The sequence below is a fragment of the Aulonocara sp. 'chitande type north' Nkhata Bay genome, linkage group LG4 (assembly GCF_057382095.1).
Source record: "Aulonocara sp. 'chitande type north' Nkhata Bay isolate Kocher_YH1m ecotype deep benthic linkage group LG4, A_spYH_male_GT1.1, whole genome shotgun sequence".
Lineage (NCBI taxonomy): Eukaryota > Metazoa > Chordata > Actinopteri > Cichliformes > Cichlidae > Aulonocara > Aulonocara sp. 'chitande type north' Nkhata Bay.
Genome location: NC_141347.1, coordinates 26945998 through 26973183, shown reverse-complemented (window position 1 = coordinate 26973183; position 27186 = coordinate 26945998). Strand labels below are relative to the sequence as shown.

At 39.5% G+C, this 27186-nt stretch overlaps 2 protein-coding genes across 4 annotated transcripts; both read left to right on the top strand.

Annotated features, from left to right (window-relative positions):
• Nucleotides 1–619: 619 nt before the first annotated feature.
• LOC147332793 (myosin heavy chain, fast skeletal muscle) lies at nt 620–11554 on the top strand. Of its 2 annotated transcripts, XM_086289530.1 has the most exons (36): nt 620–634; nt 826–875; nt 969–1191; nt 1289–1432; nt 1518–1674; nt 1849–1876; nt 1956–2067; nt 2161–2253; nt 2341–2404; nt 2933–3031; nt 3122–3225; nt 3319–3457; nt 3543–3661; nt 3761–3910; nt 3995–4165; nt 4253–4559; nt 4694–4767; nt 4922–5009; nt 5092–5209; nt 5323–5446; nt 5526–5662; nt 5766–6021; nt 6219–6461; nt 6596–6772; nt 6882–7027; nt 7123–7213; nt 7317–7706; nt 7812–7938; nt 8065–8183; nt 8405–8601; nt 8694–8877; nt 8970–9135; nt 9258–9382; nt 9476–9784; nt 9873–10076; nt 10158–10292. In XM_086289530.1, the coding sequence occupies exons 3-36, from the start codon at nt 988–990 to the stop codon at nt 10290–10292; spliced, it is 5301 nt and encodes a 1766-aa protein (XP_086145656.1). In that variant the 5' UTR covers nt 620–634; nt 826–875; nt 969–987. The 2 variants fall into 2 exon arrangements, with proteins under 2 accessions (XP_086145656.1, XP_086145657.1); XM_086289531.1 differs by lacking the exons at nt 620–634; nt 826–875; nt 969–1191; ... (29 more) ...; nt 9258–9382; nt 9476–9784 and adding exons at nt 10371–10541; nt 10683–10787; nt 10878–10973; nt 11088–11219; nt 11409–11554 and having other exon boundaries at nt 10158–10283.
• A 3856-nt stretch (nt 11555–15410) lies between these two features.
• LOC147332792 (myosin heavy chain, fast skeletal muscle-like) lies at nt 15411–26294 on the top strand. Of its 2 annotated transcripts, XM_086289528.1 has the most exons (36): nt 15411–15426; nt 15618–15667; nt 15761–15983; nt 16081–16224; nt 16310–16466; nt 16641–16668; nt 16748–16859; nt 16953–17045; nt 17133–17196; nt 17736–17834; nt 17925–18028; nt 18122–18260; nt 18346–18464; nt 18564–18713; nt 18798–18968; nt 19056–19362; nt 19485–19561; nt 19663–19750; nt 19833–19950; nt 20064–20187; nt 20265–20401; nt 20505–20760; nt 20958–21200; nt 21335–21511; nt 21622–21767; nt 21863–21953; nt 22057–22446; nt 22552–22678; nt 22805–22923; nt 23147–23343; nt 23436–23619; nt 23713–23878; nt 24012–24136; nt 24230–24538; nt 24627–24830; nt 24913–25047. In XM_086289528.1, the coding sequence occupies exons 3-36, from the start codon at nt 15780–15782 to the stop codon at nt 25045–25047; spliced, it is 5304 nt and encodes a 1767-aa protein (XP_086145654.1). In that variant the 5' UTR covers nt 15411–15426; nt 15618–15667; nt 15761–15779. The 2 variants fall into 2 exon arrangements, with proteins under 2 accessions (XP_086145654.1, XP_086145655.1); XM_086289529.1 differs by lacking the exons at nt 15411–15426; nt 15618–15667; nt 15761–15983; ... (29 more) ...; nt 24012–24136; nt 24230–24538 and adding exons at nt 25126–25296; nt 25432–25536; nt 25627–25722; nt 25837–25968; nt 26165–26294 and having other exon boundaries at nt 24913–25038.
• Nucleotides 26295–27186: the final 892 nt, after the last annotated feature.

Sequence of the window (27186 nt, the reverse complement as noted above, 5' to 3'; positions counted from 1 at the left end):
ATGAAATGTATTTATAACAAATTATTTTATAGTAATAAATTTTTTAATATTATGTTCCCAGTAGCTATATATAACACCCTTCTGGCAATAACAGAAAGTCTGATGATTTTTATGTCCTGTAATTATACACCAGTGGCACTAGAAGTTTAAAACTGGCTATCAAAATATCAAAGATAGTTGGACACACAGATAAGCTTACTATAAACTGTATCAAATTAATATCCATTTATCTTCAAAAGTTATTAGAATGAATAATCCCAAAACCATGCAGAGCACTATTTTAATTTAACACTAACTATATTGTTAACATTTCTTACATTTTCCATATTTAGGAGCATAATCACTTAAAGAAATATACCAAATAAACCACAATACATTGGCAATATTTTTTTCACTAAGGAATACAGCTGAATTGTTTATATTTGAAAGTATGTTGTATTAGAAAAGAGGGATTACATATGTGGAAAATGGATCAAAACAATTCATTTATTTTTGACCATATCAGTATCAAGAAGCAAGGTGTCAGACATTCATGACCAAACTAAGGAGAGTGTAAATGCTGAGGAAGCAGAGCCGTTGTTTATAAAAGCAACAGCTCTGGAGATTTGCTCTAACTGACGGGCATCTAAGACGGGTGAGTACAGTAAAGGATTCAGCTACCATGTTTTATCTACTGTGTATTATATGCTCTCATTAAGTTTATATTTTCCATTTTTAAGTGTTCAGTTATTACATTTTTTTTTGACACTGAAAATTTTACTTTTTGAATGGATTCTTAAACTGAAGAGTAAAATGTCCATTGATATACGTTTACTTATTTTATAGCACCTTGACATACACAGGATACCAAGGAAGTTCTGTTTGCATCAGCTGAGGTAAAATCCACGAATCAAAAAGAATGGATGTTAATTATGGTTTGTATAATAAGTACAGTAAATGATTTATGTGTCAATCCATCATATTTTCAGTCTTTAGTAAAGTGCCACCATGAGCACAGACGCGGAGATGGCGCAGTATGGCGCGGCGGCCATTTACCTACGCAAGCCAGAAAAGGAGAGGATTGAGGCCCAGACTGCTCCATTTGATGCCAAGACGGCCTTCTTTGTGACTGTTCCTGATGAGATGTATGTCAAGGGGAAACTTACCAAGAAGGAGGGTGGTAAAGCCACTGTTGAGACAGACGACGGAAAGGTAGATGAATTATCAATGTACTTTATCTATTTGTCAAATATATAGTGCCGAACTTTGAAAGCTGATTTTTTCTAAGTGATCTTAATTTTCTATTCAGACGGTCACTGTAAAGGAGGATGAAATCCACCCTAGAAACCCTCCAAAGTTTGATAAGATGGAGGACATGGCCATGATGACCCACCTTAATGAGCCATCTGTGTTGTTTAACCTCAAAGAGCGTTATGCATCATGGATGATCTACGTAAGTTTTCACATTGCTGTGTGTGAGAGGAAAGTATCATGCTGATCTGTAAATGTTTAAATGATATTTATTGTCTATGATACAGACCTACTCTGGGTTGTTCTGCGTTGTCGTCAATCCCTACAAGTGGCTTCCTGTATATGATGCTACATGTGTAGCAGGATACAGAGGAAAGAAGAGGATTGAGGCTCCACCCCACATCTTCTCCATCTCTGACAATGCCTATCAGTTCATGCTCACTGGTAAGCTCAATTCTCTATTAAAGACTTTAAATGCATTTAGGACTTCTACTTAAAGAGATGACCATTAATCATTGCGTGAAAAAAATTGCTTCTTACCACATAGCTACTTATAAGTGATTGGAAATAAATGAATCCTAAGATTATTCAAGACATGCTTATATGTTTTTCTTTTAGATCGTGAGAACCAGTCTGTCCTGATTACGTGAGTATAATAAAAACTGTATGCAAAATATATAAAAACTATATAAAGGCATTTTAACAATGTGTCCCATAAACCCCAGTGGAGAATCCGGTGCAGGAAAGACTGTCAACACCAAACGTGTCATCCAGTACTTTGCAACAATTGCAGCTCTTGGAGCTAAGAAGGCTGAGCCAACACCTGGCAAAATGCAGGTAGATTCTTTATTCTGCATCAACGTCTTTGTGACAGAAAAAGAAAATCAATTTTGGAAGATCAGCTCACATAAACACAATATATTCTTGCAGGGCTCTCTTGAGGATCAGATTGTTGCTGCCAACCCTCTGTTGGAGGCCTACGGTAATGCCAAGACTGTGAGGAATGACAACTCCTCTCGTTTTGTAAGTGATTAAAATGAGTTAATGTAAATGAGCTTTTTACTACTTGCTCTCATGAAAGGCAATATTAATAAAGATCTACCCCTGTAGGGTAAATTCATCAGGATTCACTTTGGCACATCTGGCAAGCTGTCTTCAGCTGATATTGAAACATGTAAGTTTGAACCACAGTGTAAATTACCATTATCTGTGATAGAAATTATATTTAATTAGTCACTTAAATGTATTCAAGCTCTGGGGAATGAGAATCAAACTGATAGGTCCAGAATGCCCCCCCCCCCCCCCCCCCCAAACCAACCAAAAAAAACCCTAAATATTATGTAACAGATCTGTTTAGTTATTTTACAGCACATAAGAAGATGAGTCACTTAATTTCAGAAGAAGTAATATTGTCTGTTGTGGTGGAACACACGGATGCATGAACAGTGTGGTTACGCTATATATATAAGTTATATACTGTAACCCAGTAGTTATCATGTGTGTAAGTAGGAACATATTGCAAAAACATTTAAAGTATAATAAGGTATACTGTGAAGCACGTTATAAGTAAAGCAACAGAACTGAAAAAAGTTTCAAACACGCCCAATGACAGCCAAGGAAATAAATGCATGCATGATCCATTTTGCAGTTTTGACTGTGATGTCTCATGTCTACAGTGTCAAAATTAATCTGTTGTCCTTAGATCTGCTGGAGAAGTCCCGTGTCACCTTCCAGTTGTCTGCTGAGAGGAGCTACCATATCTTCTATCAGCTGATGACAGGCCACAAGCCTGAGCTTCTGGGTATGTTGACAGGACACCTAAATTTAAAATTTAAAACCATTAAAATCACATTCTAAGCAAAAAACAAGTTAACTTCATTTCTCCTTTCAGAGGCTCTTCTGATCACAACTAACCCTTATGACTATCCAATGATCAGTCAGGGAGAAATCACTGTCAAGAGCATCAATGATGTGGAGGAGTTCATTGCAACAGATGTAAAATCACATTTGACACAGAATCTTATACTTAACCATAAATATCTTCTTTTGTTTTATTTATTGATAGCTGATTTCATTTTTTTCTTACAGACTGCTATTGACATCTTGGGCTTTACTGCTGAAGAGAAGTTAAGCATCTACAAGCTGACTGGTGCTGTGATGCATCATGGCAACATGAAATTCAAGCAGAAGCAGCGTGAAGAGCAGGCTGAACCTGATGGCACCGAGGGTATTGTGAAATATTTCTATAATGGAGAAATGTTTGAAGTATTTGTATTTATTAGGTATTATAATGATTTGTTTTAATCCAACAGTGGCTGACAAGATTGCGTACCTACTGGGCCTGAACTCGGCTGATATGCTGAAAGCTTTGTGCTACCCAAGAGTCAAGGTTGGCAATGAGATGGTGACCAAAGGTCAGACCGTCCCACAGGTAATTCATAAAAGGGAGACTTGTATAATCATATTATAATTATAAACATTATAGCTGTATTCATATGGTTTTGTATAATTATAAATTCTTGTTTGCCAGGTCAACAATGCTGTCTCGGCTCTGTGCAAATCCGTATATGAGAAAATGTTCTTGTGGATGGTTATCCGTATCAATGAGATGCTGGACACAAAGCAGCCCAGACAGTTCTTCATTGGAGTGCTGGATATCGCTGGGTTTGAGATCTTTGATGTGAGCACTTGAAACATTTCACCACATTTCTTAAACTTTAAAGACTTTATTGCCATGAAGTTAGACATGTTTGTACTATTACAGTTCAACAGCTTGGAGCAACTCTGCATCAACTTCACCAATGAGAAACTGCAACAGTTTTTCAACCATCACATGTTTGTCCTGGAGCAAGAGGAGTACAAGAAAGAAGGCATTCAATGGGAGTTCATTGACTTTGGTATGGACTTGGCTGCTTGCATTGAGCTTATTGAGAAGGTAAACAGCTGCTCAGGAAGAAATGTACATGTGGTTGCATATGTTACCTCCCTTGAAATTTTAATATAATTTATGATATTTTCTCAGCCATTGGGCATCTTCTCCATCCTTGAAGAGGAGTGCATGTTCCCCAAGGCCTCTGACACAACGTTCAAGAACAAGCTGCACGATCAGCATCTTGGCAAGACCAAAGCATTTGAGAAACCAAAGCCTGGAAAGGGCAAGGCTGAGGCACACTTCTCCCTGGTTCACTATGCTGGTACAGTGGACTACAATATCACTGGCTGGCTGGACAAGAACAAGGACCCACTGAATGACTCAGTTGTTCAGCTCTACCAGAAGTCATCAAACAAACTAATGTGCTTCCTTTACGCAGCCCATGCTGGAGCTGAAGGTAAGAAAAAAAACTGCTCACAAACTGCCATGTCCAGTACAGATAGCTACAATGTGCATACTGCAGGATAAATTTATACTGTGAAAAATATTTTTTCCAATTCCAATAATGAAATTTACTGTTTATGAAAACAGAGGCTGCTGGTGGTGGCAAGAAGGGTGGTAAGAAGAAGGGTGGTTCCTTCCAGACTGTGTCTGCTCTTTTCAGAGTATGTATAGATTTATATATATATATATATATATATATATATATATATATATATATATATATATATATATATATATATATATATATATATATATATAATTAAATGCTAATTTTTAAATAGTATTAACCTATTATCTAATGATGCTGATCTACAGGAGAATCTGGCCAAGCTGATGACCAACTTAAGAAGCACTCATCCTCACTTTGTCCGTTGCCTGATTCCCAATGAGACAAAGACCCCAGGTACCCCACAGTAATATTAACTGCAAAAATGACAGTAAGAATATAGAAAAGATTTGAAACATTATGCATTTCTGACTCTCAGGCCTTATGGAGAACTTCCTGGTCATCCACCAGCTGAGGTGTAATGGTGTACTGGAGGGCATCAGAATCTGCAGAAAGGGTTTCCCCAGCAGAATCCTCTATGGTGACTTCAAGCAGAGGTGACAGCACATTACAATATTGGAAAGGAAAAATGAATTCATGGTTGTTGTAAAGGACAAACTTGAATATGGTGAAAGAAAAATCTAAGTAACAACATGATTTTCTCTTGAAGATACAAAGTGTTGAATGCCAGTGTCATCCCTGAGGGACAGTTCATTGACAACAAGAAAGCTTCAGAGAAGCTGCTTGGCTCCATTGATGTGGATCACACACAGTACATGTTTGGGCACACAAAGGTACACTTCATTATATTAATAGACATTAACAAAACACTGTCCATTTGTACTTGTACTTGTGTTTTCAATGATTAAATAGGTGTTCTTCAAAGCTGGTCTGCTGGGCACTCTTGAGGAGATGAGAGATGAGAAACTGGCTGAGCTGGTGACCATGACTCAGGCTCTCTGCAGAGGATACGTCATGAGGAAAGAGTTTGTGAAGATGATGGAGAGGAGGTAACATTGTCATACTAAACTCTATTGTATTCTCTTTTGTATTTCCTTTCTCATATTAAGACCCAACGACACTAAAAGTAACACTCTCATGTTTGGTTTTTAGAGAATCTATCTACACCATCCAGTACAACATCCGTTCTTTCATGAATGTCAAGAACTGGCCATGGCTGAAAGTATACTTCAAGATCAAGCCTCTTCTGAAGAGTGCTGAGACTGAGAAGGAGTTGCAGAACATGAAGGAGAACTATGAGAAGATGAAGACAGACCTGGCTACTGCTCTGGCCAAGAAGAAGGAACTGGAAGAGAAGATGGTCGGCCTGCTGCAGGAGAAGAATGACCTGCAACTTCAAGTGGCTGCAGTAAGTAGTAGAGAAAATTTTATATTACACTTATAGTTCATGTATATTAAATTTAGATATGAAAAGGCCACATGCTTATTTTATCCTCTGATTATTTATGTGCTAAAACAAAAGTGTAGCTAAAAGCACGATCAAGAAAACACTAGGACAATGTGACTCACAAATAATCTAACTTGTGTGTTCAACATGTATTATAGGAAGTTGACAATCTCTCTGATGCTGAAGAAAGGTGTGAGGGGCTCATTAAGAGCAAGATCCAGCTCGAGGCCAAACTCAAAGAGACAAGTGAGAGACTGGAGGATGAAGAGGAAATCAATGCTGAGCTGACTGCTAAGAAGAGGAAGCTGGAGGATGAATGCTCTGAGCTGAAGAAGGACATTGATGACTTGGAGCTCACCTTGGCCAAAGTGGAGAAGGAGAAACATGCCACAGAAAACAAGGTTCAGTTCATTTTGATTATATTCTTAGTTCAATTAAAACATGTAATGTTGTTCTTTGAATATATATGTTAAACGTTCAAATAATCAGTAAAATCTCAAACAAAATTAAACTTAATGTATTCACATTGTTTCAGGTGAAAAACCTGACAGAGGAGATGGCATCTCAAGATGAGTCAATTGCCAAGTTGACTAAGGAGAAGAAAGCCTTACAAGAGGCCCATCAGCAAACACTGGATGATCTCCAGGCAGAGGAGGACAAAGTCAACACTCTGACCAAGTCCAAAACAAAGCTGGAACAGCAAGTTGATGATGTAAGAAAACTATAATAATGATGTGTTTGTTTTTGTTTTTTATGGAAAGAATTTTAGTGCTGAATCATTGTCATACCAACCACTTGAATCAACTGACATGACTTTATAGCTTGAGGGTTCACTGGAGCAAGAGAAGAAGCTCCGCATGGACCTTGAGAGAGCCAAGAGGAAGCTGGAGGGAGATCTGAAACTGGCCCAGGAATCCATAATGGATCTGGAGAATGACAAGCAGCAGTCTGATGAGAAAATCAAGAAGTAGGGCTTTTTTTGTAAATAATTTTCTTTACACACACTGCATTGCAATAATCATATGGACTATGATCGTAAAACCATACTTCTTCCACACCAAGGAAGGACTTTGAAATCAGCCAACTTCTCAGCAAAATTGAAGATGAACAATCCCTTGGTGCTCAACTTCAGAAGAAGATTAAAGAACTTCAGGTAACACTAATGACCAGTGTTCATAAAGAATATTGTTCATTATAAGTCAAAAACCTACTTTAGTTCAGGTTCTAATCGATAAATCCAAATAATTTCAAACTAGGCTCGTATTGAGGAGCTGGAAGAGGAGATTGAGGCTGAGAGGGCAGCTCGGGCTAAGGTAGAGAAGCAGAGAGCCGACCTCTCCAGGGAGCTTGAAGAGATCAGCGAGAGGCTCGAGGAAGCTGGTGGAGCAACAGCTGCTCAGATTGAGATGAACAAGAAGCGAGAGGCTGAGTTCCAGAAACTGCGTCGTGATCTTGAGGAATCAACTCTGCAGCATGAAGCTACTGCAGCAGCTCTCCGTAAGAAGCAGGCTGACACTGTAGCAGAGCTCGGAGAGCAGATCGACAACCTCCAGCGTGTCAAACAGAAGCTGGAGAAAGAGAAGAGCGAGTACAAGATGGAGATTGATGACCTCTCCAGCAACATGGAGGCTGTTGCTAAAGCAAAGGTGCGGACAGTATTTATAGAGAACAGATTTTTTCTTTTTTACATTTCAGGACCGCCAAAGCAGCTCATTAACTGTTAACATGGATATGGCATTACTTGGTGACAGGGCAACTTGGAGAAAATGTGCAGGACTCTTGAGGATCAACTAAGTGAACTCAAAGCCAAAAATGATGAGAATGTTCGTCAGCTGAATGACATTAATGCCCAGAAGGCGAGACTTCAAACAGAGAATGGTAAGTGATGTATAACAAAGAAACAGTCTGTGTCTGGAAATTTGTCATTTACAGGTACCTAAAACTACAACCAATCAGTGGGTGAAATGAAACAAACTGGGCTTAATACATGTGTGTTAACTACAGGTGAGTTCAGTCGCCAGCTTGAGGAGAAAGAAGCTCTTGTTTCTCAGCTCACAAGGGGCAAGCAGGCCTTCACTCAGCAGATTGAGGAACTGAAGAGACACGTTGAGGAGGAAGTGAAGGTCTGAAATATTTTCTCTCTTCTTTTAAATTTCAGCACTTACTAATAAAAACAGACAAGTTTTAATCAGTTACAGAGACACTCAGTAACTCTGAGACAGATAATCCTCTAATTTCTTTCTTAGGTTTTACCTCTTAAATTTGTTATCCTCTCAGCATTAGACTTTAAAATTGATTTCAACAATAAAATATCGAAATCTGAAATCAACTGTCACTTCAACAGGCCAAGAATGCCCTGGCTCATGCTGTTCAGTCAGCACGTCATGACTGTGATCTGCTCAGAGAGCAGTTTGAGGAGGAGCAGGAGGCCAAGGCTGAGCTGCAGCGAGGAATGTCCAAGGCCAACAGTGAGGTGGCTCAGTGGCGATCCAAATATGAGACTGATGCCATCCAGCGAACTGAGGAGCTGGAGGAGGCCAAGTAAGTCACCATACTTTCATTGTTTAAATTGGTTTTCAGACTTAAAACCAACCAATTCAGACTTAATCAAAACAAAATTATTTTAACAACAGGAAAAAGCTTGCCCAGCGCCTGCAGGAGGCTGAGGAATCCATTGAGGCTGTGAACTCCAAGTGTGCCTCACTGGAGAAGACCAAGCAGAGGCTGCAGGGTGAGGTGGAGGACCTCATGATTGACGTGGAGAGAGCTAATTCTCTGGCTGCCAACCTTGACAAGAAGCAGAGGAACTTTGATAAAGTAAAGTTTTAAACATAACCTCTGTCATCAAAGGAGAATTACACCCATTTCAACAACTAATTATTTAATTAATTAATTTTTAATTAATCTAGGTCCTGGCAGAATGGAAGCAGAAGTATGAGGAGAGCCAGGCAGAGCTGGAAGGAGCCCAAAAGGAGGCTCGTTCTCTCAGCACTGAGTTGTTCAAGATGAAGAACTCATATGAAGAGGCTCTGGATCATCTTGAGACCATGAAGAGAGAGAACAAGAACCTGCAGCGTATGCTTATCTTGCTATAGATCATATGGATATGATTCTAATGTTACAGCTTTTGTTGTGGCCAAAACATTTGCATATATCAGCTCCAAGTACTAAAACTCTTGGCTGTGTTTGCTCTGTAGAGGAGATCTCAGATCTGACTGAGCAGATTGGTGAGACTGGAAAGAGCATCCATGAGCTGGAAAAGGCCAAGAAGACTGTTGAGACTGAGAAGTCTGAAATTCAGACAGCTCTGGAGGAAGCTGAGGTAATGTATTTTATAAAAATGTACTTTGTTTGTAATTACATTTCTAAAACTATCCCTTCTCCAGTTTATGTTGAAATAAACCTTTATTTAAAGGGAACTCTGGAACACGAGGAGGCCAAGATCCTTCGTGTTCAGCTTGAGCTAAACCAGGTAAAAGGTGAGATTGACAGGAAGCTGTCAGAGAAGGATGAGGAGATGGAGCAGATCAAGAGGAACAGCCAGAGGGTGATTGACTCCATGCAGAGCACCCTTGATGCTGAGGTCAGGAGCAGGAATGATGCCCTGAGAGTCAAGAAGAAGATGGAGGGAGACCTGAATGAGATGGAGATTCAGTTGAGCCATGCCAACAGACAGGCTGCTGAGGCCCAGAAACAACTGAGGAATGTCCAAGGACAGCTCAAGGTGAGTTGGTAGTTCATTTGTGTTTGTGTGAATTTTTAATTAACCTCCAAGCAAACAATGATAATATCTTTTGTTTGTTTGTCATCAGGATGCTCAGCTGCACCTGGATGATGCAGTCAGAGGACAGGAAGACATGAAGGAGCAGGTCGCCATGGTGGAGCGCAGAAATGGTCTGATGGTGGCTGAGATTGAGGAGCTGAGAGCTGCTCTGGAGCAGACAGAGAGAGGACGCAAAGTAGCTGAGCAGGAGTTGGTTGATGCTAGTGAGCGTGTTGGACTGCTTCACTCTCAGGTTGGTATTCATTACTTTACAAGAACTTTGACACATCAGAGAGTGAGAATCACAGCATTAAAACTGTTCTCTTTCATTCAGAACACCAGTCTTTTGAACACCAAGAAGAAGCTGGAGGCTGACCTTGTCCAGGTTCAGGGTGAGGTGGATGATGCAGTTCAGGAAGCAAGAAATGCTGAGGAGAAGGCCAAAAAGGCTATCACTGATGTAAGTTAGTACTTTACAAGCCTTCTTTTCTTTTCAAAATTTTTGTTCATGCTTGATCAATAATGCCAACACCACCCATACTTTCAGGCTGCCATGATGGCTGAGGAGCTGAAGAAGGAGCAGGACACCAGTGCTCACCTGGAGAGGATGAAGAAGAACCTGGAGGTCACAGTCAAGGACCTGCAGCACCGTCTGGATGAGGCAGAGAACCTCGCCATGAAGGGTGGCAAGAAGCAGCTCCAGAAACTGGAGTCCAGGGTATGTACTGCATATATATATGCATATATAGTTATTATTCAAGTATTAAATAAACACTTTGATGCCATCACATGATCTCCACCCATTTTCTTTCTACTCTTAATATTTATTAAAAGCTGATTACTTATCATGGCATTAAAGGTCCGTGAACTAGAAACTGAAGTTGAAGCTGAGCAGAGACGTGGAGCTGATGCTGTTAAAGGAGTCCGCAAATATGAGAGGAGAGTGAAGGAGCTCACCTACCAGGTGATTACACATTTACCTAAATATCTATTACATTTAAGTTCCTAAATCCTTTCTTCTTCAGCCATCAGTAACAGTTTGTTGTTTATGCAGACTGAGGAGGACAAGAAGAATTTGGTCAGACTTCAGGATCTGGTGGACAAGCTGCAGCTCAAAGTCAAGGCTTACAAGAGACAGGCTGAGGAGGCTGTGAGTGAAATGTTTTGTGATTTTTACATATGGAATTCACAGCTTAATAACTGAGATATCTCTCATATATGATCAGATATGTTTTTAAATAAAACATATTGTTGCACTGAACAGGAGGAACAGGCCAACACCCACATGTCCAGACTGAGAAAGGTCCAACATGAGATGGAGGAAGCTCAGGAACGTGCTGACATTGCTGAATCTCAGGTCAACAAACTGAGAGCCAAGAGCCGTGATGCTGGAAAGGTAATTCATGTAATTTGTTTTACGAAAAAATGTACCGTTGTTTAATGGAGTTGTTTGATATAAGAGCTTTATGTTAATAATTTTCTGTGAATTGAAGAGAGTGTAGATACTATATTTACAATGTAGAATGAATTGTTTCAATGTTGATAATATGTGTTGAATAATTTTACCTTTCATTATTTTTTTCAGGGTGAAAGTGCTGAATAAGACACATTCTTTTGGAACTTTTTGGCAGTGTTCATAAAATATGAACTAACTGTTAAATTGTCCATGTATGATGTATTAATTCAATAAACACTTTCATTATGATTTCATGAAATGTAAAGAGTTTAATTTATTCTTTATTCTAAAAAAAGTCACATTCACATATACAATTTTTAACACGATAGTTTCTTCAGAATAATCGTGATTCATACCTACAGGACATCGTCCTGTGAAATGAGGACAGCACTTTTCCCTTTGTGTTCTCCCTTCTTGTGTTCAGCATTAGTGATGGCAGAGTTAAGTTAACCTTTAAAAGAAAACCATTCTTCCAGAAATATATTTGTAAGGTCAGACAATGTTGTTGGATGAGAAGGCCTGGTTCACAGTCTAACTCACTCCAAAGGTGTTTAATCAGGTTTTGGTCAGGACTCTGGCAGGCCAGTCAAGTTCTTGCACACCAAATTCCCCCATCCAATTTGTGCACTGGCACTCCATCATGTTAGACCAGGAAGGGGCTGTCCCTAAACTGTTCCCACAAAGCTAGGAGCATGAAACTGTCCAAAATGTCTTGGTGTGTTGAAACATTTCACCGGAACTAAGGGGCCAAGGCCATTTCGTGAAAAATAACTTCACACCGGCGCGATTCATCTCTTATCCAGAAAACATGAATACTGCCACAGTGTCAGTGTGCTTTTCTGCATCTTATGTATTGCATTGTGCCTGGTTATGTAAGGCTTTAGTGCAACTGCGTAGCCATGGAAACCCATTCCATGAAGCTCTATAAACACTGTTCATGAGCTAATCTGAAGACCACATGAAGTTTAGAGTGTTGTAGTGACTGACTCCAGAAAGTTGGTGACCTCTGTGCACTATGTGAGACCCTGCTTTATCAATTTATGTGGCTTACCAATACACGGCTGGTTGCTGTGGTTCCTATTCACTTCCACTTCATTATAACACCACTAACAGTTGAATGTAGAATATTTAGTAACAAGGAATTTTCACTACTGGACTTGTTGCACAGGTGGTATTCTATAATGCTGCCATGTCGGAATTCACTGAGCTCCTGAGAGAGACCCGTTCTGCAATAAATGATTGGAGAAGAAGACTGCATGCCTAGGTGCTTGATTTTAAGCATGTGTTGCCATGGAAGTTTTTGAAACAATTGAATTCAGTGCTTTGGGTGGGTAATTAAAAAATTCTCTGTAGAACAATATGCCATTTTGCATCTTTAGCAGGTTAAACATTTTAGGCTAAATATTACCATAAATTCACAGTCAAAAACTGATAATGCCTGAGATTGACTTTTTACATCCAATCTATTTACAGTTATAAAAATATTCCTTCAGACAGAGCTGTATATATGTGTTTATATTAAAATGTCCAAATTAATCTTATTACCAAACTTTAATAGGTATATTCAACAACTGCCATAATAACATCACATATTTTTTCAGGATAGTATTTGTAGCTGCACTGCTCTATATATACAACTCTGGTATACATTTACTTTTGAGAAAGGCAAAGCAGTAAAAAAGACGGACCAAAATCCAGTTCGCTTGTAAAAATACAAATTGAGTTTAAGGCAGTGCAAGTCACCATAAAACAGTGTCACTGATATAATACTGTAATGCTCACTCACATATAAGGCCACAATTGGTGGTGCCTTTCTACTTTCTATTTCGGATCATGCAGTACAGCTTACCTCAACTGAAAATGTGGACAGACCTCTAACAAAATCTGATATCTCCCCCACAGCACATCTATCTATACGCGTGTGTGTGTGTGTGTGTGTGTGTGTGTGTGTGTGTGTGTGTGTGTGTGTGTGTGTCTGTGTGTGTGTGTGTGTACATGTTTAGACATTTTTGTGAGGACAGAAAATTGGCATACTACTATACTTGTGGGGACCATCAATCCCCAAAGTAAAATGAAGAGTAGAAGAGGATTTGAAATTTTGAGCTGGACATTTCCTCTGCTCTTTAATGTCACCCTATGGTCATCCCTCTCCTTGAAATATCTGTTCACAACAGCCCTTTCCATTTTTATTTGTCAGAGTCTGATACAATCACCACTCTCTCCCCAGGAACACTCTCTACCACTTTACCCAACTTACTCCAGAATTCTTTTTCTTTTCTAACTGACATCCAACTTGTGGGGCATATGTACTGACAACATTCAGAATCATCCTTTTGATTTCCAGGTTCAAACTCATGTTCCTGCCTGACACTTTATTCACCTCTACAACAGGATAGCAAGGTGTGACAAAAGAAAATAATAATGAAGTGATGTGGATAAAAAGAATAGCAAGAAGTACCAGGTCCAGTGTTCCATGACTAGGATAAAAACTGCATTGTTCCTCCTTAATTAAAGGTTCAACTAAAAGACACACTCTGCAGCATGCTGGCATAGACCCTACCAGAGAGGCTGAGGATGATGCCCACCATTTGACACTCTGCGCTTTTTGCAAATGACTTCATCCTGAGCACTTGAGACATGTGTGAAAGGTTCTGGAGAAGCCACAGATAATGTTGTCAGACCTTTCGTTTGGGCAGAGTACTTGATTTGTCATTCATCATAGTAAAGGGATCTTATCCTTGTCTCATTAGAGTTTAAGGCTTTGTGAATGGTGAAGGGATCACAGAGACTTCATGTGTAGAACTGTCAATTAAATTGGGGGATTTTGTGCATGTTAGTGGCATCCATAGATGTCTAAGTGATCAGACAGTACTCATCACTAGCTCTCTCTAATGAGAGAGAGTTAGTAGCTCCATTGTAATTAAGAAATTTCAGTGCACTCGTCCAGATAGAAGTCCAAGCAAAAGAAACTTATCTATGACTCGATATGGACTACGATAGTATTTTCACTAAAGTATTAAGATATTAGTAAGTAAGAAGTAAGACACTTAATACTGTACACCTAGCAAAGCACTGGGCTAAATAAAAAGCAGATCAAAAAGTGTTTCCATTTTTGGTTGTAATGCTGTGTGTCTGCTCTGCAGTTTTGTTGCAATTCTACTGGCCCTTGGAATTACAGTGAAAACACACAACATACTGCATTTGATATTTGACCATGGACTTACCTTACCAATAGGTATAGGTACTTGTGGGTACTTCTGTGTTGTTGAAAAATAAATATATCTGTCTTTTGTGCCAACCACAAACCACTCCTCCTGTCCTTTGCTGGATTTATTTTTGACCATGATAGTATCTCATGTTCTGCTAGAAAGATAGCAAACATTAAGTCAAGTTTGAGCAAGCTTTAGAAATAAAAGCTAATCCTTTCTATGATCCCAGATTTTCCCTTCCTGTAAGAATATATCATTTAATTAGTTTATCAAAATTGTAAGCTAAAAGCTGTACGTTCACTTCTATCCACACAGAAATTAAATGTATTTATAACAAATTATTTTATAGTAATAAATTTTTTAATATTATGTTCCCGGTAGCTATATATAACACACAGAAAGTCTGATGATTTTTATGTCCTGTAACTATACACCAGTGGCACTAGAAGTTTAAAACTGGCTATCAAAATATCAAAGATAGTTGGACACACACACAAGCTTAGTATAAACTGTATCAAATTAATATCCATTTATCTTCAAAAGTTATTAGAATGAATAATCCCAAAACCATGCAGAGCACTATTTTAATTTACCACTAACTATATTGTTAACATTTCTTACATTTTCCATATTTAGGAGCATAATCACTTAAATAAATATACCAAATAAACCACAATACATTGGCAATATTTTTTTCACTAAGGAATACAGCTGAATTGTTTATATTTGAAAGTATGTTGTATTAGAAAAGAGGGATTACATATGTGGAAAATGGATCAAAACAATTCATTTATTTTTGACCATATCAGTATCAAGAAGCAAGGTGTCAGACATTCATGACCAAACTAAGGAGAGTGTGAATGCTGAGGAAGCAGAGCCGTTGTCTATAAAAGCAGCAGCTCTGGACATTTGCTCTAACTGACAGGCATCTAAGACGGGTGAGTACAGTAAAGGATTCAGCTACCATGTTTTATCTACTGTGTATTATATGCTCTCATTAAGTTTATATTTTACATTTTTAAGTGTTCAGTTATTAAATTTTTTTTTGACACTGAAAATTTTACTTTTTGAATGGATTCTTAAATTAAAGAGTAAAATGTCCATTGATATACGTTTACTTATTTTATAGCACCTTGACATACACAGGATACCAAGGAAGTTCTGTTTGCATCAGCTGAGGTAAAATCCACGAATCAAAAAGAATGGATGTTAATTATGGTTTGTATAATAAGTACAGTAAATGATTTATGTGTCAATCCATCATATTTTCAGTCTTTAGTAAAGTGCCACCATGAGCACAGACGCGGAGATGGCGCAGTATGGCGCGGCGGCCATTTACCTACGCAAGCCAGAAAAGGAGAGGATTGAGGCCCAGACTGCTCCATTTGATGCCAAGACGGCCTTCTTTGTGACTGTTCCTGATGAGATGTATGTCAAGGGGAAACTTACCAAGAAGGAGGGTGGTAAAGCCACTGTTGAGACAGACGACGGAAAGGTAGATGAATTATCAATGTACTTTATCTATTTGTCAAATATATAGTGCCAAACTTTGAAAGCTGATTTTTTCTAAGTGATCTTAATTTTCTATTCAGACGGTCACTGTAAAGGAGGATGAAATCCACCCTAGGAACCCTCCAAAGTTTGATAAGATGGAGGACATGGCCATGATGACCCACCTTAATGAGCCATCTGTGTTGTTTAACCTCAAAGAGCGTTATGCATCATGGATGATCTACGTAAGTTTTCACATTGCTGTGTGTGAGAGGAAAGTATCATGCTGATCTGTAAATGTTTAAATGATATTTATTGTCTATGATACAGACCTACTCTGGGTTGTTCTGCGTTGTCGTCAATCCCTACAAGTGGCTTCCTGTATATGATGCTACATGTGTAGGAGCATACAGAGGAAAGAAGAGGATTGAGGCTCCACCCCACATCTTCTCCATCTCTGACAATGCCTATCAGTTTATGCTCACTGGTAAGCTCAATTCCCTATTAAAGCCTTTAAATGCATTTAGGACTTCTACTTAAAGAGATGACCATTAATCATTGCGTGAAAAAAATTGCTTCTTACCACATAGCTACTTATAAGTGATAGGAAATAAATGAATACTAAGATTATTCAAGACATGCTTATATGTTTTTCTTTTAGATCGTGAGAACCAGTCTGTCCTGATTACGTGAGTATAATAAAAACTGTATGCAAAATATATAAAAACGATATAAAGGCATTTTAACAATGTGTCCCCTAAACCCCAGTGGAGAATCCGGTGCAGGAAAGACTGTCAACACCAAACGTGTCATCCAGTACTTTGCAACAATTGCAGCTCTTGGAGCTAAGAAGGCTGAGCCAGCAGCTGGCAAAATACAGGTAGATTCTTTATTCTGCGTCAAAGTCTTTGTGACAGAAAAAGAAAATCAATTTTGGAAGATCAGCTCACATAAAAACAATATATTCTTGCAGGGCTCTCTTGAGGATCAGATTGTTGCTGCCAACCCTCTGTTGGAGGCCTACGGTAATGCCAAGACTGTGAGGAATGACAACTCCTCTCGATTTGTAAGTGATTAAAATGAGTTAATGTAAATGAGCTTTTTACTACTTGCTCTCATGAAAGGCAATATTAATAAAGATCTACCCCTGTAGGGTAAATTCATCAGGATTCACTTTGGCACATCTGGCAAGCTGTCTTCAGCTGATATTGAAACATGTAAGTTTGAACCACAGTGTAAATTACCATTATCTGTGATAGAAATTATATTTAATTAGTCACTTAAATGTATTCGAGCTCTGGGGAATGAGAATCAAACTGATAGGTCCAGAATGCCCCCCCCCCCCCCCCCCCCAAACCAACCAAAAAAAACCCTAAATATTATGTAACAGATCTGTTTAGTTATTTTACAGCACATAAGAATATGAGTCACTTAATTTCAGAAGAAGTAATATTGTCTGTTGTGGTGGAACACACGGATGCATGAACAGTGTGGTTACGCTATATATATAAGTTATATACTGTAACCCAGCAGTTATCGTGTGTAAGTATAAGTAGGAACATATTGCAACTTCACGGAACATTTAAAGTATAATAAGGTATACTGTGAAGCACGTTATAAGTAAAGCAACAGAACTGAAAAAAGTTTCAAACACGCCCAATGACAGCCAAGGAAATAAATGCATGTATGATCCATTTTGCAGTTTTGACTGTGATGTCTCATGTCTACAGTGTCAAAATTAATCTGTTGTCCTTAGATCTGCTGGAGAAGTCCCGTGTCACCTTCCAGTTGTCTGCTGAGAGGAGCTACCATATCTTCTATCAGCTGATGACAGGCCACAAGCCTGAGCTTCTGGGTATGCTGACAGGACACCTAAGTAAATTTTAAAACCATTAAAATCACATTCTAAGCAAAAAAAACAAGTTAACTTCATTTCTCCTTTCAGAGGCTCTTCTGATCACAACTAACCCTTATGACTATCCAATGATCAGTCAGGGAGAAATCACTGTCAAGAGCATCGATGATGTGGAGGAGTTCATTGCAACAGATGTAAAATCACATTTGACACAGAATCTTATACTTAACCATAAATATCTTCTTTTGTTTTATTTATTGATAGCTGATTTCATTTTTTTCTTACAGACTGCTATTGACATCTTGGGCTTTACTGGTGATGAGAAGTTAAGCATCTACAAGCTGACTGGTGCTGTGATGCATCATGGCAACATGAAATTCAAGCAGAAGCAGCGTGAAGAGCAGGCTGAACCTGATGGCACCGAGGGTATTGTGAAAAATTTCTATAATGGAGAAATGTTTGAAGTATTTGTATTTATTAGGTATTATAATGATTTGTTTTAATCCAACAGTGGCTGACAAGATTGCGTACCTACTGGGCCTGAACTCGGCTGATATGCTGAAAGCTTTGTGCTACCCAAGAGTCAAGGTTGGCAATGAGATGGTGACCAAAGGTCAGACCGTCCCACAGGTAATTCATAAAAGGGAGACTTGTATAATCATATTATAATTATAAACATTATAGCTGTATTCATATGGTTTTGTATAATTATAAATTCTTGTTTGCCAGGTCAACAATGCTGTCTCGGCTCTGTGCAAATCTATCTATGAGAAAATGTTCTTGTGGATGGTTATCCGTATCAATGAGATGCTGGACACAAAGCAGCCCAGACAGTTCTTCATTGGAGTGCTGGATATCGCTGGGTTTGAGATCTTTGATGTGAGCACTTGAAACATTTCAACACATTTCTTAAACTTTAAAGACTTTATTGCCATGAAGTTAGACATGGTTGTACTATTACAGTTCAACAGCTTGGAGCAACTCTGCATCAACTTCACCAATGAGAAACTGCAACAGTTTTTCAACCATCACATGTTTGTCCTGGAGCAAGAGGAGTACAAGAAAGAAGGCATTATATGGGAGTTCATTGACTTTGGTATGGACTTGGCTGCCTGCATTGAGCTTATTGAGAAGGTAAACAGCTACTATGGAAGAAATGTACATGTGGTTGCATATGTTACCTCCCTTGAAATTTTAATATAATTTATGATATTTTCTCAGCCAATGGGCATCTTCTCCATCCTTGAAGAGGAGTGCATGTTCCCTAAGGCCTCTGACACAACGTTCAAGAACAAGCTGCACGATCAGCATCTTGGCAAGACCAAAGCATTTGAGAAACCAAAGCCTGGAAAGGGCAAGGCTGAGGCACACTTCTCCCTGGTTCACTATGCTGGTACAGTGGACTACAATATCACTGGCTGGCTGGACAAGAACAAGGACCCACTGAATGACTCAGTTGTTCAGCTCTACCAGAAGTCATCAAACAAACTGCTGGGCTTCCTGTACGCAGCCCATGCTGGAGCTGAAGGTAAGAAAAAAAAGTGCTCACAAACTCCCATGTCCAGTACAGATAGCTACTGCAGGAAAAAATTATACAGTGAAAAATATTTTTTCAATTCCAATAATGAAATTTACTGCTTACAAAAACAGAGGCTGCTGGTGGTGGTGGCAAGAAGGGTGGCAAGAAGAAGGGTGGTTCCTTCCAGACTGTGTCTGCTCTTTTCAGAGTATGTATAGATTTATATATATATATATATATATATATATATAAATTAAATGCAAATTTTTAAATAGTATTAACCTATTATTTAATGATGCTGATCTACAGGAGAATCTGGCCAAGCTGATGACCAACTTAAGAAGCACTCATCCTCACTTTGTCCGTTGCCTGATTCCCAATGAGACAAAGACCCCAGGTACCCTACAGTAATATTAACTGTAAAAATGACAGTAAGAATATAGAAAAGATTTGAAACATTATGCATTTCTGACTCTCAGGCCTTATGGAGAACTTCCTGGTCATCCACCAGCTGAGGTGTAACGGTGTACTGGAGGGCATCAGAATCTGCAGAAAGGGTTTCCCCAGCAGAATCCTCTATGGTGACTTCAAGCAGAGGTGACAGCACATTACAATATTGGAAAGGAAAATTTGTTTCATTGTTTTTGTAAAGGGGAAACTTGAATATGGTGAAAGAAAAATCTAAGTAACAACATGATTCTCTCTTGAAGATACAAAGTGTTGAATGCCAGTGTCATCCCTGAGGGACAGTTCATTGACAACAAGAAAGCTTCAGAGAAGCTGCTTGGCTCCATTGATGTGGATCACACACAGTACATGTTTGGGCACACAAAGGTACACTTTGTTATATTAATGGGTATAAAAAACACTGTCCATTTGCACTTGTACTTATGTTTTCAATGATTAAATAGGTGTTCTTCAAAGCTGGTCTGCTGGGCACTCTTGAGGAGATGAGAGATGAGAAACTGGCTGAGCTGGTGACCATGACTCAGGCTCTCTGCAGAGGATATGTCATGAGGAAAGAGTTTGTGAAGATGATGGAGAGGAGGTAACATTGTCATACTAAACTCTATTGTATTCTCTTTTTTATTTCCTTCCTCATATTAAGATCCTACGACACTAAAAGTAACACTCTCATGTTTGGTTTTTAGAGAATCTATCTACACCATCCAGTACAACATCCGTTCTTTCATGAATGTCAAGAACTGGCCATGGCTGAAAGTATACTTCAAAATCAAGCCTCTTCTGAAGAGTGCTGAGACTGAGAAGGAGTTGCAGAACATGAAGGAGAACTATGAGAAGATGAAGACAGACCTGGCTGCTGCTCTGGCTAAGAAGAAGGAACTGGAAGAGAAGATGGTCAGCCTGCTGCAGGAGAAGAATGACCTGCAACTTCAAGTGGCTGCAGTAAGTAGTAGAGAAAATTTTATATTACACTTATAGTTCATGTATATTAAATTTAGATATGAAAAGGCCACATGCTTATTTTATCCTCTGATTATTTATGTGCTAAAACAAAAGTGTAGCTAAAAGTACGATCAAGAAAACACTAGGACAATGTGACTCACAAATAATCTAACTTGTGTGTTCAACATGTATTATAGGAAGTTGACAATCTCTCCGATGCTGAAGAAAGGTGTGAGGGGCTCATTAAGAGCAAGATCCAGCTCGAGGCCAAACTCAAAGAGACAAGTGAGAGACTGGAGGATGAAGAGGAAATCAATGCTGAGCTGACTGCTAAGAAGAGGAAGCTGGAGGATGAATGCTCTGAGCTGAAGAAGGACATTGATGACTTGGAGCTCACCTTGGCCAAAGTGGAGAAGGAGAAACATGCCACAGAAAACAAGGTTCAGTTCATTTTGATTATATTCTTAGTTCAATTAAAACATGTAATGTTGTTCTTTGAATATACATGTTAAACGATCAAATAATCAGCAAAATCTCGAACAAAATTAAACTTAATGTATTCACATTGTTTCAGGTGAAAAACCTGACAGAGGAGATGGCATCTCAAGATGAGTCAATTGCCAAGTTGACTAAGGAGAAGAAAGCCTTACAAGAGGCCCATCAACAAACACTGGATGATCTCCAGGCAGAGGAGGACAAAGTCAACACTCTGACCAAGTCCAAAACAAAGCTGGAACAGCAAGTTGATGATGTAAGAAAACTATAAAAATTACGTTGTTGTTTTTTGTTTTCTATGGAAAGAATTTTAGTACTAAATCATTGTCATACCAACCACTTGAATCAACTGACATGACTTTATAGCTTGAGGGTTCACTGGAGCAAGAGAAGAAGCTCCGCATGGACCTTGAGAGAGCCAAGAGGAAGCTGGAGGGAGATCTGAAACTGGCCCAGGAATCCATAATGGATCTGGAGAATGACAAGCAGCAGTCTGATGAGAAAATCAAGAAGTAGGGCTTTTTTTGTAAATAATTTTCTTTACACACACTGCATTGCAATAATCATATGGACTATGATCGTAAAACCATACTTCTTCCACACCAAGGAAGGACTTTGAAATCAGCCAACTTCTCAGCAAAATTGAAGATGAACAATCCCTTGGTGCTCAACTTCAGAAGAAGATCAAAGAACTTCAGGTAACACTAACGACCAGTCTTCATAAAGAATATTGTTCATTATAATTCAAAAACCTAGTTTAGTTTAGGTTCTAATCGATAAATCCAAATAATTTCAAACTAGGCTCGTATTGAGGAGCTGGAAGAGGAGATTGAGGCTGAGAGGGCAGCTCGGGCTAAGGTAGAGAAGCAGAGAGCCGACCTCTCCAGGGAGCTTGAAGAGATCAGCGAGAGGCTCGAGGAAGCTGGTGGAGCAACAGCTGCTCAGATTGAGATGAACAAGAAGCGAGAGGCTGAGTTCCAGAAACTGCGTCGTGATCTTGAGGAATCAACTCTGCAGCATGAAGCTACTGCAGCAGCTCTCCGTAAGAAGCAGGCTGACACTGTAGCAGAGCTCGGAGAGCAGATCGACAACCTCCAGCGTGTCAAACAGAAGCTGGAGAAAGAGAAGAGCGAGTACAAGATGGAGATTGATGACCTCTCCAGCAACATGGAGGCTGTTGCTAAAGCAAAGGTGCGGACAGTATTTATAGAGAACAGATTTTTTCTTTTTTACATTTCAGGACCGCCAAAGCAGCTCATTAACTGTTAACATGGATATGGCATTACTTGGTGACAGGGCAACTTGGAGAAAATGTGCAGGACTCTTGAGGATCAACTAAGTGAACTCAAAGCCAAAAATGATGAGAATGTTCGTCAGCTGAATGACATTAATGCCCAGAAGGCGAGACTTCAAACAGAGAATGGTAAGTGATGTATAACAAAGAAACAGTCTGTGTCTGGAAATTTGTCATTTACAGGTACCTAAAACTACAACCAATCAGTGGGTGAAATGAAACAAACTGGGCTTAATACATGTGTGTTAACTACAGGTGAGTTCAGTCGCCAGCTTGAGGAGAAAGAAGCTCTTGTTTCTCAGCTCACAAGGGGCAAGCAGGCCTTCACTCAGCAGATTGAGGAACTGAAGAGACACGTTGAGGAGGAAGTGAAGGTCTGAAATATTTTCTCTCTTCTGTTAAATTTCAGCACTTACTAATAAAAACAGAGACAAGTTTTAATCAGTTACAGAGACACTCAGTAACTCTGAGACAGATAATCCTCTAATTTCTTTCTAAGGTTTTACCTCTTAAATTTGTTATCCTCTCAGCATTAGACTTTAAAATTGATTTCAACAATAAAATATCGAAATCTGAAATCAACTGTCACTTCAACAGGCCAAGAATGCCCTGGCTCATGCTGTTCAGTCAGCACGTCATGACTGTGATCTGCTCAGAGAGCAGTTTGAGGAGGAGCAGGAGGCCAAGGCTGAGCTGCAGCGAGGAATGTCCAAGGCCAACAGTGAGGTGGCTCAGTGGCGATCCAAATATGAGACTGATGCTATCCAGCGCACCGAGGAGCTGGAGGAGTCCAAGTAAGTCACCATACTTTCATTGTTTAAATTGGTTTTCAGACTTAAAACCAACCAATTCAGCCTTAATAAAAACAGAATTCTTTTAACAACAGGAAAAAGCTTGCCCAGCGCCTGCAGGAGGCTGAGGAATCCATTGAGGCTGTGAACTCCAAGTGTGCCTCACTGGAGAAGACCAAGCAGAGGCTGCAGGGTGAGGTGGAGGACCTCATGATTGATGTGGAGAGAGCTAATGCTCTGGCTGCCAACCTTGACAAGAAGCAGAGGAACTTTGATAAGGTAAAGTTTTAAACATAACCTCTGTCATCAAAGGAGAAATTACACCCATTACAACAACTAATTATTTAATTAATTAATTTTTAATTAATCTAGGTCCTGGCAGAATGGAAGCAGAAGTATGAGGAGAGCCAGGCAGAGCTGGAAGGAGCCCAAAAGGAGGCTCGTTCTCTCAGCACTGAGTTGTTCAAGATGAAGAACTCATATGAAGAGGCTCTGGATCATCTTGAGACCATGAAGAGAGAGAACAAGAACCTGCAGCGTATGCTTATCTTGCTATAGATCATATGGATATGATTCTAATGTTTATATTCATATACAGCTTTTGTTGTGGCCAAAACATTTGCATATATCAGCTCCAAGTACTAAAACTCTTGGCTGTGTTTGCTCTGTAGAGGAGATCTCAGATCTGACTGAGCAGATTGGTGAGACTGGAAAGAGCATCCATGAGCTGGAAAAGGCCAAGAAGACTGTTGAGACTGAGAAGTCTGAAATTCAGACAGCTCTGGAGGAAGCTGAGGTAATGTATTTTATAAAAATGTACTTTGTTTGTAATTACATTTCTAAAACTATCCCTTCTCCAGTTTATGTTGAAATAAACCTTTATTTAAAGGGAACTCTGGAACACGAGGAGGCCAAGATCCTTCGTGTTCAGCTTGAGCTAAACCAGGTAAAAGGTGAGATTGACAGGAAGCTGTCAGAGAAGGACGAGGAGATGGAGCAGATCAAGAGGAACAGCCAGAGGGTGATTGACTCCATGCAGAGCACCCTTGATGCTGAGGTCAGGAGCAGGAATGATGCCCTGAGAGTCAAGAAGAAGATGGAGGGAGACCTGAATGAGATGGAGATTCAGTTGAGCCATGCCAACAGACAGGCTGCTGAGGCCCAGAAACAACTGAGGAATGTCCAAGGACAGCTCAAGGTGAGTTGGTAGATCATCTGTGTTTGTGTGAATTTTTAATTAACCTCCAAGCAAACAATGATAATATCTTTTGTTTGTTTGTCATCAGGATGCTCAGCTGCACCTGGATGACGCAGTCAGAGGACAGGAAGACATGAAGGAGCAGGTCGCCATGGTGGAGCGCAGAAATGGTCTGATGGTGGCTGAGATTGAGGAGCTGAGAGCCGCTCTGGAGCAGACAGAGAGAGGACGCAAAGTAGCTGAGCAGGAGTTGGTTGATGCTAGCGAGCGTGTTGGACTGCTTCACTCTCAGGTTGGTATTCATTACTTTACAAGAACTTTGAGACATCAGAGAGTGAGAATCACAGCATTAAAACGGTTTCTTTTTCATTCAGAACACCAGTCTTTTGAACACCAAGAAGAAGCTGGAGGCTGACCTTGTCCAGGTTCAGGGTGAGGTGGATGATGCAGTTCAGGAAGCAAGAAATGCTGAGGAGAAGGCCAAAAAGGCTATCACTGATGTAAGTTAGTACTTTACAAGCCTTCTTTTCTTTTCAAAAATTTTGTTCATGCTTGATCAATAATGCCAACACCACCCATACTTTCAGGCTGCCATGATGGCTGAGGAGCTGAAGAAGGAGCAGGACACCAGTGCTCACCTGGAGAGGATGAAGAAGAACCTGGAGGTCACAGTCAAGGACCTGCAGCACCGTCTGGATGAGGCAGAGAACCTCGCCATGAAGGGTGGCAAGAAGCAGCTCCAGAAACTGGAGTCCAGGGTATGTTGTTCTCGAACTATTATTCAAATATTTAAAAAGAAAAAACACTTTGATTCCATCACATGATCTCCACCCATTTTCTTCTCTGTACTCTTAATATTTATTAAAAGCTGATTATTTATAATGGCATTAAAGGTCCGTGAACTGGAAGCTGAAGTTGAAGCTGAGCAGAGACGTGGAGCTGATGCTGTTAAAGGAGTCCGCAAATATGAGAGGAGAGTGAAGGAGCTCACCTACCAGGTGATTACACATTTACCTAAACATCTATTACATTTAAGTTCCTAAATTCTTTCTTCTTCAGCCGTCAGTAACAGTTTGTTGTTTATGCAGACTGAGGAGGACAAGAAGAATTTGGTCAGACTTCAGGATCTGGTGGACAAGCTGCAGCTCAAAGTCAAGGCTTACAAGAGACAGGCTGAGGAGGCTGTGAGTAAAATGTTTTGTGATTTTTACATATGGAATTCACAGCTTAATAACTGAGATATCTCTCATATATGATCAGATATGTTTTTAAATAAAACATATTGTTGCACTGAACAGGAGGAACAGGCCAACACCCACATGTCCAGACTGAGAAAGGTCCAACATGAGATGGAGGAAGCTCAGGAACGTGCTGACATTGCTGAATCTCAGGTCAACAAACTGAGAGCCAAGAGCCGTGATGCTGGAAAGGTAATTCATGTAATTTGTTTTACGAAAAAATGTACCGTTGTTTAATGGAGTTGTTTGATATAAGAGCTTTATGTTAATAATTTTCTGTGAATTGAAGAGAGAAGAGAGTGTAGATACTATATTTACAATGTAGAATGAATTGTTTCAATGTTGATAATATGTGTTGAATAATTTTACCTTTCATTATTTTTTTCAGGGTGAAAGTGCTGAATAAGACACATTCTTTTGGAACTTTTTGGCAGTGTTCATAAAATATGAACTAACTGTTAAATTGTCCACGTATGATGTATTAATTCAATAAACACTTTCATTATGATTTCATGAAATGTAAAGAGTTTAATTTATTCTTTATTCTAAAAAAAGTCACATTCACATATACAATTTTTAACACGATAGTTTCTTCAGAATAATCGTGATTCATACCTACAGGACATCGTCCTGTGAAATGAGGACAGCACTTTTCCCTTTGTGTTCTCCCTTCTTGTGTTCAGCATTAGTGATGGCAGAGTTAAGTTAACCTTTAAAAGAAAACATATTTCACACAAACCAAGATACTTTTAATATACATTTTTCGTAACGCCTGATGTCAGCTCACTCTTTGCAGCTATAACAGCTTCAGCTGTTCTGGCTTTACACAAGTTTTAGGAATGTATCTATGGGAATTTTCAACCATTCTTCCAGAAATATATTTGTAAGGTCAGACAATGTTGTTGGATGAGAAGGCCTGGTTCACAGTCTAATTCACTCCAAAGGTGTTTAATCAGGTTTTGGTCAGGACTCTGGCAGGCCAGTCAAGTTCTTGCACACCAAATTCCCCCATCCAATTTGTGCACTGGCACTCCATCATGTTAGACCAGGAAGGGGCTGTCCCTAAACTGTTCCCACAAAGCTAGGAGCATGAAACTGTCCAAAATGTCTTGGTGTGTTGAAACATTTCACCGGAACTAAGGGGCCAAGGCCATCTTGTGAAAAATAACTTCACACCGGCACAATTCATCTCTCATCCAGAAAGCATGAATACTGCAACAGTGTCAGTGTGCTTTTCTGCATCTTATGCATTGCATTGTGCCTGGTTATGTAAGGCCTTAGTGACACTGCGTAGCCATGGAAACCCATTCCATGAAGCTCTCTAAACACTGTTCATGAGCTAATCTGAAGACCACATGAAGTTTAGAGTGTTGTAGTGACTGACTCCATAAAGTTGGTGACCTCTGTCCA